The 12,414-nt window shown below is 38.3% G+C and overlaps 1 protein-coding gene across 11 annotated transcripts in view; it reads right to left on the bottom strand.

The window, feature by feature from the left end:
* Positions 1-9,635, bottom strand: part of diaph2 (diaphanous-related formin 2) — a 354,700-nt gene extending 345,065 nt beyond the window's left edge. For 8 of the 11 annotated variants that reach the window (XM_081698444.1, XM_081698443.1, XM_081698445.1 and 5 more), the window contains exons 1-2: positions 9,511-9,635; positions 8,531-8,853 (exon numbers count right to left, since the gene is read on the bottom strand). In XM_081698444.1, coding sequence (XP_081554570.1) covers positions 8,531-8,617 — 87 coding nt within the window. In that variant the 5' untranslated portion in view covers positions 8,618-8,853; positions 9,511-9,635. Of the gene's footprint in view, positions 1-8,530; positions 8,857-9,510 lie in introns of all 11 variants that reach the window. The other 3 variants (XM_081698437.1, XM_081698438.1, XM_081698439.1) reach the window with 3 other exon arrangements.
* Positions 9,636-12,414: the final 2,779 nt, after the last annotated feature.

Genomic DNA, 12,414 nt, shown 5'->3' with positions numbered 1-12,414 from the left:
CCATGCTAAAACATTGCAGCCTTTCTAAATTACCGTGCAGGTCATATTATAATCTCACACTACATTCTTCCTCTTTCCAAATTCATTGGTTTTTTGTCTTCTATGTTTATTCCTCAACATGGATGTCCTCTAGTGGAAAAGTATGTGCAGGAAAACAGTTAAACATTACTAGACTTTATCTCAGTAATTTTAGATAAAGTCTGTTTTTTATACTAAAAGCTGTTTTTTCACTAGACATCTGTTTGATTTAAATTACTGTTAGTTTGAAGGATAGATGTTGCTGTAGTTGCCTGCGGTTGGACACCTCAGACACCAGAGAGGTGAAAAGTCACTTATTTAATCAACCATCTGTCCTAGGCATCAATAAAACAAAGCTGAAAACCCTCAACCTAGACAGAACAGGAGTGCTTTCATCAACACAACAGTAACTAAATGAAGACCAAACCCAAAGTTCGTTTTTTCAAGTGATTTACCTTTATCTTATTAAAAGGCAGCTAGTGAATTACCAATACCAAATATAAAAAGGAGGCACTTTGAGTAAACAGGTCAAAGCAAAAGCTTCATTAACTTTAAAAGACAAAGAATTTATGGAATGTTAATTATTTCAGGAAAGCTGAGGAAATGTTAGTATTTTCCTGAAACAAGAGATGAGAACTTAACAAATGGTGTGTCGCCGAAGGTAGTTAACGAAACCTTTCAGAGTCACAAAGTTATAGAAATGTGGCTTTTTGGAAGGAAATTCTATCTGACTTTCTGGAGGCCTTTTAGAATGTATATGAAAAAGGAAAAATGTGTCACGAGATAAATGTCTTGATTTTTGAGCAAAAATGCTTTAAGCCCTTCCTGAACTAAAAACTCAACTGATCACCCCTCCAACAATGTGGGCATTATGGTGAGCTTCTGGAGCAAAAATACCCATTTGCAAGGGTGATATCAGAGTGGGCAGCCCGTGTCTTTCCCCAGCATAGCCTTAGCACCCAGTGTCACTTCCCTTCTCTGCTTCCTGTGAACTCTGAACCACTCACAACATTTCCGGCTGTTTCTACACGAGTCTATAAAAGATACCCTTTATTTGATTTGACTTGGGGAGTAAGCCATCAAGTCTCTTGTGGACACATATTATATTCTTTTAAGATATATATTACAAACATCTTAATTGGTTCTTGAGGCCTTGCAACTACATTTTTCTTTCCAATTGCGATTTTTCTTCTTGATTGCTTAAATAATTAGGGCAATATTATAATATGGTTCAAAGTGTACAAATTTCCAGCTTGGATGTTCTATTCTGATATATATAATTTCTGTTCTTTTGACTAAGGAACAAAGGAAATAATACTGACCATATTTTTAACTTGGCCTGAGAAAGCTTTCTAGCCAAAAACTTCAGCGTCCCAGCAGATCTGTGACACTTTTGGTCTAGAGCAATACAACAGCTGCCTTAGTTTAATTTTTCTCATGAGAAGTCGCTTAAATTAGAAATGTCTTAAACAGCGCTTTAGGACTAGCTCTGAGCATGGCAAAAATACATTTCGGCTTTAGTCAAGGAATTGGTTTCTGAATTGATGTTTCTGCAATGCTGACAATGGTCTGTTGTAATCCCTTAATGTGGTATTAACCCAGAAGGGGTTTTCCTCTTCATTTAAAATAAACAAAAATAGCCAAAAATCACAAGATGCTGCCATATAGATAATATAGCTTTGCAGGAGTATATTCAGGACTAATCTTCAAATAACCATGCTATTAAGCAGAGAGCATTTGGAGAGTGTGCTGAGGCATGTTCCCGGCCCCCTTTACACACCCGTTCTGTCTATTCACACCTATGTCATGTAACAATGAGATGATTAGATAGCCAGAACAACTCTTTGCTTTTCTACACATCTACAGCTTTGGCTAAAAAACCAAGTAGCCTGTTTTCCAGCACAACTAGGAGTTATTCATTCATTACAATTACAGAGAAATTAATAGAGGGTCGTTATATAAAACATTCACAGTTCTGATGCACTAATCCATAGTGTGGTATAGCTCTTTACATATTAACTGACAGGCTTATTTTCTATTTTGAGAACAATATTTATTTGCGGAGGAATCATTTGTCTGTGGACCCTGTTCTTCTCTGAATTATTTTATATAGAAAAGATCTGCCACAAAGTGTTTACAGACATAATCTGCATTTCCTGGATTTCACTCACATGACTTCATGCAGTAATCTAAATGTAGTTAATAGAGAAACCAGTCAAGCAAACTCAATCAACTTCCTTTTATTTATTATGGACAAACAACATTCCACTTAACCAGATAAAATTGCTACAGAAATATATTGTTTCAGATAATTATCAACTATTCATAACTACAGGCTACATTACTATTTATACTCAAATTGGGTTTGTAGTCATGTAGCCCAAACTCTGCTCTACCCCCACTGTTAAACACAATTTAACAGTCTGTAGTCTCGCACAGGTGTAACAATGATCACATCACATCACATCACAATGGTCAAATTAGCCCTGTCCCACCACAAAGGGCCAAGTGTTATTCAGGTGCAAGTTCATGCATCTGTGATATCTGTGGTATGATGGTTGGGGTGATGCTAGCATGTGGTCACATTTGATTTGTTAGTGATGGGTGGGTAGCCTCCGTTTCTGGTGAAGATGAGGATGAGAGAATTCAAAGCCTGGAGGGAGTGAGAGTGAATTCAAGTGGAGCCAACTGTGGAAAGGGGATGAATCTCAACCCATATCATGTAAATTCCTAAATACTAAGAAATCAGAGTGAACCATTGTCTAGGAACCATCTATATAATAAATATAAGTAAGTAAATAAATATAAATAAATATAAAAAGTAATAAAAAAAATGTGCTCTTCCCAGAAGAAAAAGTAATTAATAATTTGCGATTTTATGGAATCAGTTGTTTTAACCTTAATGCTTTAAGCTTTACGTTATGCATATACTTCCATCCAAGAGGGTAAGGATAGACAAGTACAGTCAACACCCCTACAGATGCAACTTCATGTCAAAGTTATTTGGTGAGAAAAAGCTTCATGAGCTTGATATACAAAACAATTACACTTCTGCAGAAACTGATCAGCGAAGAATAGATTAAACAAAGTTGGCTGACAAATGCCTCTAATAAAGCATTTAGTGAAATGTAGTGAAGGTGGGTGTTTCTAATGAATTGCATGGTGAGTACAAACTGTTTTTACTCTTAAAATAAGCAGCCAGATGATCAGTGATCAATCTGGTATACAGTAGCAAAAGTAATGATGCTCGGCACATTTAAATACAATGAAAAAATCTTTCGGGGCCTCTTGGATGCTATTGTAAAATATCAGAGCGTTACTATTAAAAAGACAAAAATAACATCAGTGGTTTGTGACCCACATTTTGCCAATGCATATAGCCTGTATAGGTGAACATTTAGTTCTTTATGAACAGTGATGCAAAATTATGCGTACATGTTTTTGTTAAAAGACAGTGACGCAGGTGTCTTTGTCTGGCCAGCTAATGAGACTAATCACACCACACTAAATTGTAACAAAACATGGATCATGTTTGTAAGGGCAAGCTTTTTATATTCTAGCCTCAGAATGGTGGGATGATTCATCACCACATGAAATTTACAGAAATAGACCTTGCTAAACAATTAGAAATTTGCTATATGCCGCACTTACATCAGCTTCAGCTGGAAGCAACAGAAATAAGAAGGGATGTGAAACCTCAGACACAGGAGGGCCCAGGCACTAAAAAGTTAGTTGTGCATCCTGTGCCAACACACCCAGATTAAGGTATGGAGGGCTTGGTAATTCACTGATGTGATGAATCAGACATGTTAAAACAGTGGAAGCACCACACCCTGCGGTGCTGTTAGCACTCACAGCTGGAGCCTGACATAACATGGATTTAAAAAGGAGAAGTTGTTGCCTTAAATCAGCTTCAAAGACATAAGACTCAATAAAGCACATTTTAGCTTCATGCTGTGGTGTAGAAGTAGTAATTAACCAGATTTATTTGTCATAGGGTGACACACTGCTTCCCTTTCCTGCTGAAAGAAGAAATACAATAGCACAAAGGTTTGGTGGAGTATTACTTTAGAAACTATTTAAAATTTAATGATGATCATAATGCAAGACATTAGGCAAACACCACACTTTTTTTCCAATCAACTAGCAGAATGGAGGATGGGCAATAGAGTGTTTCCGAGAGGAGAGTTACCAACATAGCTTCCGGCACATTAACTAAACGACACCGTCAGACAACCAAGATAGAATCAATACATTTTAAGATATTATATATTATAGAATTATCCTGTTTACAAAATGCCAAACTGAAGTCAGTTTCCAGACAACATAAGGAACATGATAGAACATGATAGGAGCATGATAACAGTGGGGGTTTAGCTTTAAATGTGTAACTACGTCCAAGACATTTGCAAACTAATAGCTTTACCAAGAGAGGTGACATTCTGCATCTTGTCTAATCCTCTTTAACACAACTGGTTAATACAAAGCCAAAGCATAGCAAACAAAAGCAAATGCAGGTATGCAGCAAAACAACCCATGTCTTCCCATTATTTGAACTATTATAGATGGCATCATAATGTAAGCTCGCAAGCAAGCAGCCTCTTGAATACCACATTAAATACTATGCAGTAACTGGAAGACTGCATCAGCTATTCTCAACAAAATTATATTATATTGAGCCATAGATAAAGTTCTTTTTATACTCTGAGAATTACAGATTGATACGACAGACCCGTGATTAGGTTCCCAAAAGCATCGTTAGATAAGGGCATCGTTAAATCATTCATTCATTTGTAGGCATTTCCCGAAACCCCTCCTAAGTGACCTCATCACTATTTACCATGCTACATGACTGCCTTTTTAGTCCAGAAGTGCTCCTTAGATTGTCTCTGTGCTTCTTTTCGCCTTGATGCAAGCTGTTATCAGTCACAAAGGACTGCCTGCAAAAGCTAATGGGACAAATGTAGGTGACATTTTTTAAATGATCTTGAATTTAATTTATTGCTTAAAGAAAACAAAAAGTTGATTCAAACATATTCAGAATCCAGATCTACAATGAACACTGACTATTGGTCTTGATCTGTGTGTGTATGTGTTTTTTTCTAGTATTACCCTAATTTGCATTTGGCCATTTGTCTACATAGACCCATGTTCCAATGTGCTTAACCTTGCATATAAGATGAGCAATTGCTCATAATTAGATGAAAACATAAATATATCTAAAACTGTATAATAAAAAGCAAAATAAAAGCTCTCTGGCTGCTTGATGTCTGTGTCCAAAAGGAAATGAGGTGTATAGCGCTTTACTTAAAAATAAGCAAACCAGTGTTCATTTAGTGATTACAAAGTAACATTTCACACTTCTTTTGTTCCATGGGCAAAATTATTGGCCCTGATATTAAAACCCTTGCATACTGTGCAACTTAAAAAGAGCAACTTGCTCTTGGCTACACCCATAAAGGTTGGCTCTCTAATGCCCAGGGGTGGACTTGGCTGGGTACTGCCTGAGTGGACTCAGCAGTTGCAGCAGAACTAGAGTAGGGTGGCCACTGTGGACAGCAAAGCTGAGGGAACTTGAAATCTTCTTAAGAACAATGAGTGTTTCTTCATTTTATCCCAGAGGACACTGGCTGACCTAGTATGTTCTTGCCAGTGCTTTCTTTTTTGGTCCAAGTGCCCAACAACCTGACTGTCCTCTACAGTCACTGGCCTGTCTCTCTACAACTACTTTGCAGCCCTGCTCTCTGCCAAAATGCAAGTCAGACCATTAACTGCAGACATCGGTGTATGTTCAACAGGATTAACTGCAAGCACTTAATCTCATTGCAAAATCAGCCAGTTTGCTGTTTCTCTGTACAACTATCCACAAAGAAAAAGAAAATTATTTTGTTCAACTTACTCCAGAATTAATGATAAATCTTCTTTTCTCAGTTATGCTTTTTTTCCTATCTGCTGTTTTAGAAATTCTTCCAAATTGGAGCCTATTCATACTATTGATTAAAGAAATCAATTTGTAGAAATTGCATGTGGACTGTCAATCGATTATTTGACTATTGACTGATCCCAGCCTGTCCAGATAGATCAAATCTGGAGTGCTTTTAGCAGCCATCTTGACAACTTATAAAGACTGAAGCTTACCAGTTATCCATGCCATATGAAAAGTAAGCGAATTTTACATTAGTGCCTCGCTAATAACAAATCAAGTTACACCAGCTTACAGTTTCTCTCCTTAAATGGTGCTGTGAGGTACGTTAGCCTAATGCTTTATTTATTTTCTGCAATTAGTCCTGAGAACTCACTTACTTTAATTGCCCATGTAGTTTAAATGAGGTACACCCCTTAGACAATTTTTCAACCTTGCCAAAAAAGGGCAAACTAAAAGCCACTGCCTCAGCAGAGCTGGATGAGTGGTGACTTCCTCCCTCCAGAAACTTGTTTCGCAACAGCCAAAGCAAATCTGTAGACTTAGGTAACATGGAATATGCCTGGCCCTGAAACAGGACACACAACAGTGAGCTCACTACTAAGGGTGTGAGAAAGAATGCTTGAATGACATCAGCCCTCAGTCAGGCAGCAAGAGAGCTGAAAAGCCTTGAGCCAGGCTTGGTTTATCTGGGAAAGGGTTATATAAGAAGTGGTACAATTTAAAGCAAACCACACCATGCCCAGTAACAGTTTACTTGTTATTGTCATGGAATGTGAAGATATTGGGGCTTTCCGCCTTCTGAAAAAAGACACAGAGGCTCACTCTCGTGGTTCAGCATAAAAGCCCAGACACACAGGCTGTGCCGAGGGTGAATGTCTGCACTGTCGGCCTTACTGAGTTTGCTCAACTGCTTATTTGCTAAACTCCCAGCTACATGAAGCCCGGCTAAATCTCCGTACCATGCAACAACACATTTATATTCTCCTAACCTAATGACATTCTAACGTAATGTATAAATAGATGGGTCTAGCTACATCTCATAAGAACTCCTCACCACAGAATACTTTTTGGGAAATGGTGCACAGAACCAGAAGGTGCTTTGGGCAAACAATGATAATTGCCTACATGCACAACACTGAATCAGCACGCCCCTGGTAAACTTTCATCACAACTCATTAAGGATCCTAATGTCAAGTACTCCTGCCTCAGCAGACATTAGTAGAGAAGCCCTCTAGTAAAAAGAGAAAGTCGGTAAATAGAGGTAATTGGCAAATCGAGATAGTAGGTCCTTACACTAGGAGGAGAAAAAAAGTGTGACATGACCTAATTCAACTGTAAGTATCCTGAAGCCCATTAAAGCTGGTTATATTCCATACAAAACACAGTGTACAGACTAATGAGAAAATCATAAATATATTGAAACGCTGAACCAAGGGGAGTTGAAAGTGTCCTGAGGAGTTGAGTATGGTAATTAATACATATGTGAGAAGGCAACTTTAAATAGGCTATGTCCCATATAACTTCCAATAATTATAATTATGTAGGGGTAACATCTAAGCAGATAGATCACAGGTCATCCAAAGTGGCACTGAAATATAAGAGGCCTGTGAATAAATCATCGAGTAGGCACCTCCACAATTGCAACCACATAATGTCAAGACTTCGTGTAACAATGGATAAATGCTATGGCCAATGAAACCAATTAAAACTGACAGTGTGAAAAATACTTTCCTCTTTCTGATCAGAGGCATGTCAGTGTGCTGCAAAAACCTCTCAGGAAACAAAAAAGCTTAGCAACTTCAAGCATCACTACAAATAATGCAAGAATATAAATTATTCTAAAAACAATAATTTGATTTATGCAGTTTCTGTAGTACAACAGTGATGCGTTTTAGCTGTTACTTCTCATTGGCAGTGTCTCGTCTGTTCTATGATGTAGGCAAAACAAGAAATACTTCAAAAAGGAAAAAAAACCAAAACAATCCTGCACACATAGTATTAAGTTACTCAAATCTGCATACATGACATTAATGTACTTAAAAGATATACGGACACACTGTAGTACATGTACCCAAGAGTCATGAGGTTACAAAGTTCACATTTTGTCATAGCTATCTGACTATCACTTCAACTTGAATGAATTGAAACCACTGCTGTGTTTTGACACTGCACATCTTTCACACTGTGTATACAAGAGTCTGCAATCATTATCGGTTTTACACCATCAGTACAGACAACAAAAAATCATGTGAACTCCACATGCTTTGGGGCAGGCTGAAGCTGGGGGCCACTGCACTAGAAGCCTTGACATCATTAAGTGAGCAGACCACTGTGCTGAGCCATCATTGACATTTTCACTGAGAAAGAGCACTTGGACAGAAAAAAACAAAACAAAGACTGACCAATAACACCTTATACAGTGACTAATAGGGGAGTGAATAATGCTACATTGGTGGCAGAGCAAGATAAAACTTATCCAAATATAAGTATGTATAAATACTAGCCCAACTTCCAGAGCCTTACAGTGAAACAAACTGTTAGACCTCACATGGTGCAGCTTCTGAATGATGCAAGAGATTTACGTACCAGCTTCTTGTTTTTACTCTCATCCTCGTTTGATTTCTTTTTGGAAGGCTTATTTGGATCTTCTCCTCCACTTGCCTGTTGATCCATTTCTGATAGTTCCTTTTACAATGTTGAAATATGCCGTGAAAAATACTAATTTTGCTCACTTAACAGAAATTCAAGGATCTTCAAAAGCCATCCCACACGTGGGGAAACCTGCAGAGTTATTCCACGTAACGGCGAATCGTTAAGAAAGTATCCGGACGCTTATAAGTAACCCAAGTAAAGTTGTCAAAAAGGTGTGGCGTGTCTCGCTTAGCGTCTCGTCTTCACTGTTGCAAAGTCTGCTGAAGAATAAGGAGGTTAAAATGTGCCTACAAAGTGTTCAAAAGTGGTGGGTATGTCTAAATGTTCTAAATCACATGATCATTATCTAAAAATCACTGTCATAACAAGCAAATAGCCAAGCAATGCAGTAGTTCAACGTTTTCCTGCTCACGTTAGTCACGCTATTTTACATTATATAGATGTAAATACACACACACAACCCAAATTAAATCGTTATGTCACAAAAAGGTTATTCGTTAGACGAAAGTGTTGCAATAGCCTTAACAGTTGGTGCTTGCACATAACAAACTTGTTGGAAAATTAAATAAATAAGTCAATTTAACAATATGAACCGTGATATACAGTGAGCCGGAAAGCACCACGTGAAATGCTTTCAAAACTCCGTGATCAGATAACTAAGATGAACGAATTCATCACGATAAATGACGATATTTTGAAATTCAAAACCACATTTATTTGGGAGAGAAATCACCGTTGCTATCCAAGCGGTTACTTTGAACACAGGAAATTGTTATCCCACCACCATGTTCTTGATAACAAGAACATAAACCAGAACAAACTCTAAACGTTTAGCCTATTTTAACCTGCTAACATGGGCATATCTAAAATGCAATCCAAGACAAAATATTTGTAATATATTAAACAAAACTCACAAAATCTCATCCATGTCTTACCATCACAACCAAACGTTAATGCCAGGCCTACTATTGGACCGCCCGTCAACGTTTCCCATTTGCCCGATGGTTTGCAGCAAGTCTGGAAACGCCCAATAGCGATTGGTCAGTTGAAGCGTCTGTCTGCCCACTGTCTCCTCCCCGTTAATTACAAATAACTCAATGTTATGACGATATGGTACAATTGAAGCGCCATGGTAAGGTCATATCGACTTTATTATATCTTACCTCTGCCGCGTTAAAAATTATTAGTGTGGATAGTCTTATATGTAACAGATATATATATAACAAGTTTCCAAATTATTTAATCTACTGTTAAATAGAAAGCAGTATGTGTTTATTAAACAAAACGTCAAAATGAATGATTTTAAAAAATCTAACAAACACATTTTTTTAAAGATTGCATAACAGCAGCAGGCGTGATTGGAGAATACAGTGTAGTCCTCTGCAAAGCATTACAGTAGGCAAAGTGATGTAGAAATGTACTTTTCAAATATCACTTGTGCTATTAATGATATCTAACACAATTATACAGAAGAGTAATTCAATCTGTTTAGACTAAATATATTTTAGGGATAAATTAGTTGTAATAACAGTGTAACAATAAGAAAAATAAATGCGCATCAAGTTTGACAATATAAAAACTATCTGGGTCCTCATTGTTATATGTCTACACACACACACACACAGACACAGACACACACACACAGAGAGGGAGAGAGAGATAAACACACACTACTGGGTGTTTGTCGTTGCAAACTATCACATCTTATCCATAATGATGCATGTAAGAAGCATTGGCTAAGGCTGCCAGTTTTGTTGTCAGGGTGATGAGACGTGACTATGGAGCCCTGTCCATGACCCACACGTCTTCCCACTGTTTGGGCATGTGAGTGCTGAGCTACTGGAGTGCCGAGGCAGGCATGATGGAGGGACAATCACTGATGTATAGGTATTCACAACACTGCAAAGCCTGTCATTCTAGTAGATCATTAAGCCTACCACTACAAAGCCCCTTGTTCTCTGGTCTGCAGTAGTTTTTTAAAGGTCCTTAGGTAAGACGCTACCTGTTATAAGGAAAGCTTGGAAATATATAATTGTGCACAGAGGAGCTGATGTGAAAGTTGGTTTGCAGGCTTGCATGGCATGCTTAACCCATAGCAGCTGTTGTCATCAACGTTGATGGTGGAGGATCACAATGTTGGGCATTCAGGTTCTTCAAGTAGCGCATAGAATTCACTGGACGCACATGGTGTTAAAGGTTTCCAGCCTCCTGATATGTCATCTATAGGGTGTTCATACCTCAAACTGGAGGTTGGAGACACATATAGATATATTAGCCACATGCCTCGTTGCCATTACTAGAGCTTTTATTGTCAAAAGCCTGTATAACAACCTGAGTTGGCAATGTTGATAGGTATATGGAAATCCTCATGAGTGAATATACATTAGTAAATATGAGTTAATATACATATGAGTAAATATATGCATGCTATCGTGCTTCTGACCTAATGGTGTCTCACAGCCCCACTATACTAGATTAACCAACTATAGTTCTTCCTAAAATTATCTTCATATACTGCTCCAGTTTATCTACAACCAAGCACTTACCAGCAAACTGAGGGTAGACTAATCTACGCCCCAGTATATGTGTAGTGTCACCTCTGCGGCAGGGCTTGTCTTCGTAGATGGGCTTCACTGTAACTGAAGGACAACTGCTACCTGGAAGGTCAAATCAGCATTGAAGCAACCAGCTAGCAACCAGCAAGCAAAAGGAAAGTGTGAGTCATCATTCATTTTACTGCTATTAAAAACAATCAACTATCAGAGGTAACTTGTCCATTGACACATAATTTGGAAATATTAAGTTTCTTATTGATGCAGGGGTGATGCCCAATTCAGTCCAATTCAATTAATTTTAGGTTGTAATCAATGTTAATCAGTGCCACAGTTTCACAGTGCACCAGGAATCCAGACAGAGAACACACCCACTGACACACACATGCGCACACACACGCACGCACGCACACACACACACACACACACACACACACACACACACACACACACACACACACACACACACACACACACACACACACACACACACACACACACCTCACATCTGCCCAGCTCCCAATCACCTGATTATTGAACACAAGCACCTGTGGCTTGTTTGTTTTCTTCCTTATTTAAAGCCCACAGGTACTGTCCTCCAGTGGTGTGCATTGCTCACCTACAGTACCTTAGAAGACATCAAAGTGAGGCCTGCTGTTCCATGTTACAACACCAGGAATCTTATTGCCAGCATGTTTATATTAGTGTCTTTTTTTTGCTTTGTTGCCAGCTCAATGCTGTGTTTTCGTGTCCAACTTCATGGAGAATAAAGACTCTCCTTACTCACACTCCCATCTTGTATCCTCCCTGCTGCCGTCACACACAGCAAACCAAAACCCAAAACAAAGGCACACAAAGCTCACCCTTGAAAATAAACCACTCCGTCACATCTCACAAAACACAAAAACAGCACTGATTACAAACAGGAACAAATGTAAATGCTGTACATTGAGTGATCTCTTCAGTTTCCTAGACATTCACTTTCAAGTCTGGAGCATGGAAAACCACACATGCAATGTTTGAGGTGTTGCCTTAGTCATTGGTGTATTGAATTTCATGAATAGTGGTTATGGTGAATTTCGCAGTGGCTTGTAGACAGTGTGTTAAAAAGATGTTACCCTCCAGTATAAAGTGTAGCGGGACACCATTATCTGAATGTACACATTTATGGGCATCATAGAATTGTTGGATAATTTTAAGGAACTTTAGTGGCACTTTCATGATTTTTCACAGGGGATGGAAATCAATGTTATCAAATGCCTTAGC

This window comes from Electrophorus electricus, chromosome 16 (assembly GCF_041902795.1).
Source record: "Electrophorus electricus isolate QZ-2024a chromosome 16, ASM4190279v1, whole genome shotgun sequence".
NCBI lineage: Eukaryota > Metazoa > Chordata > Actinopteri > Gymnotiformes > Gymnotidae > Electrophorus > Electrophorus electricus.
The sequence above is the reverse complement of the archived record's forward strand: the minus strand, read 5'-3'. Positions and strand labels throughout refer to the sequence as shown.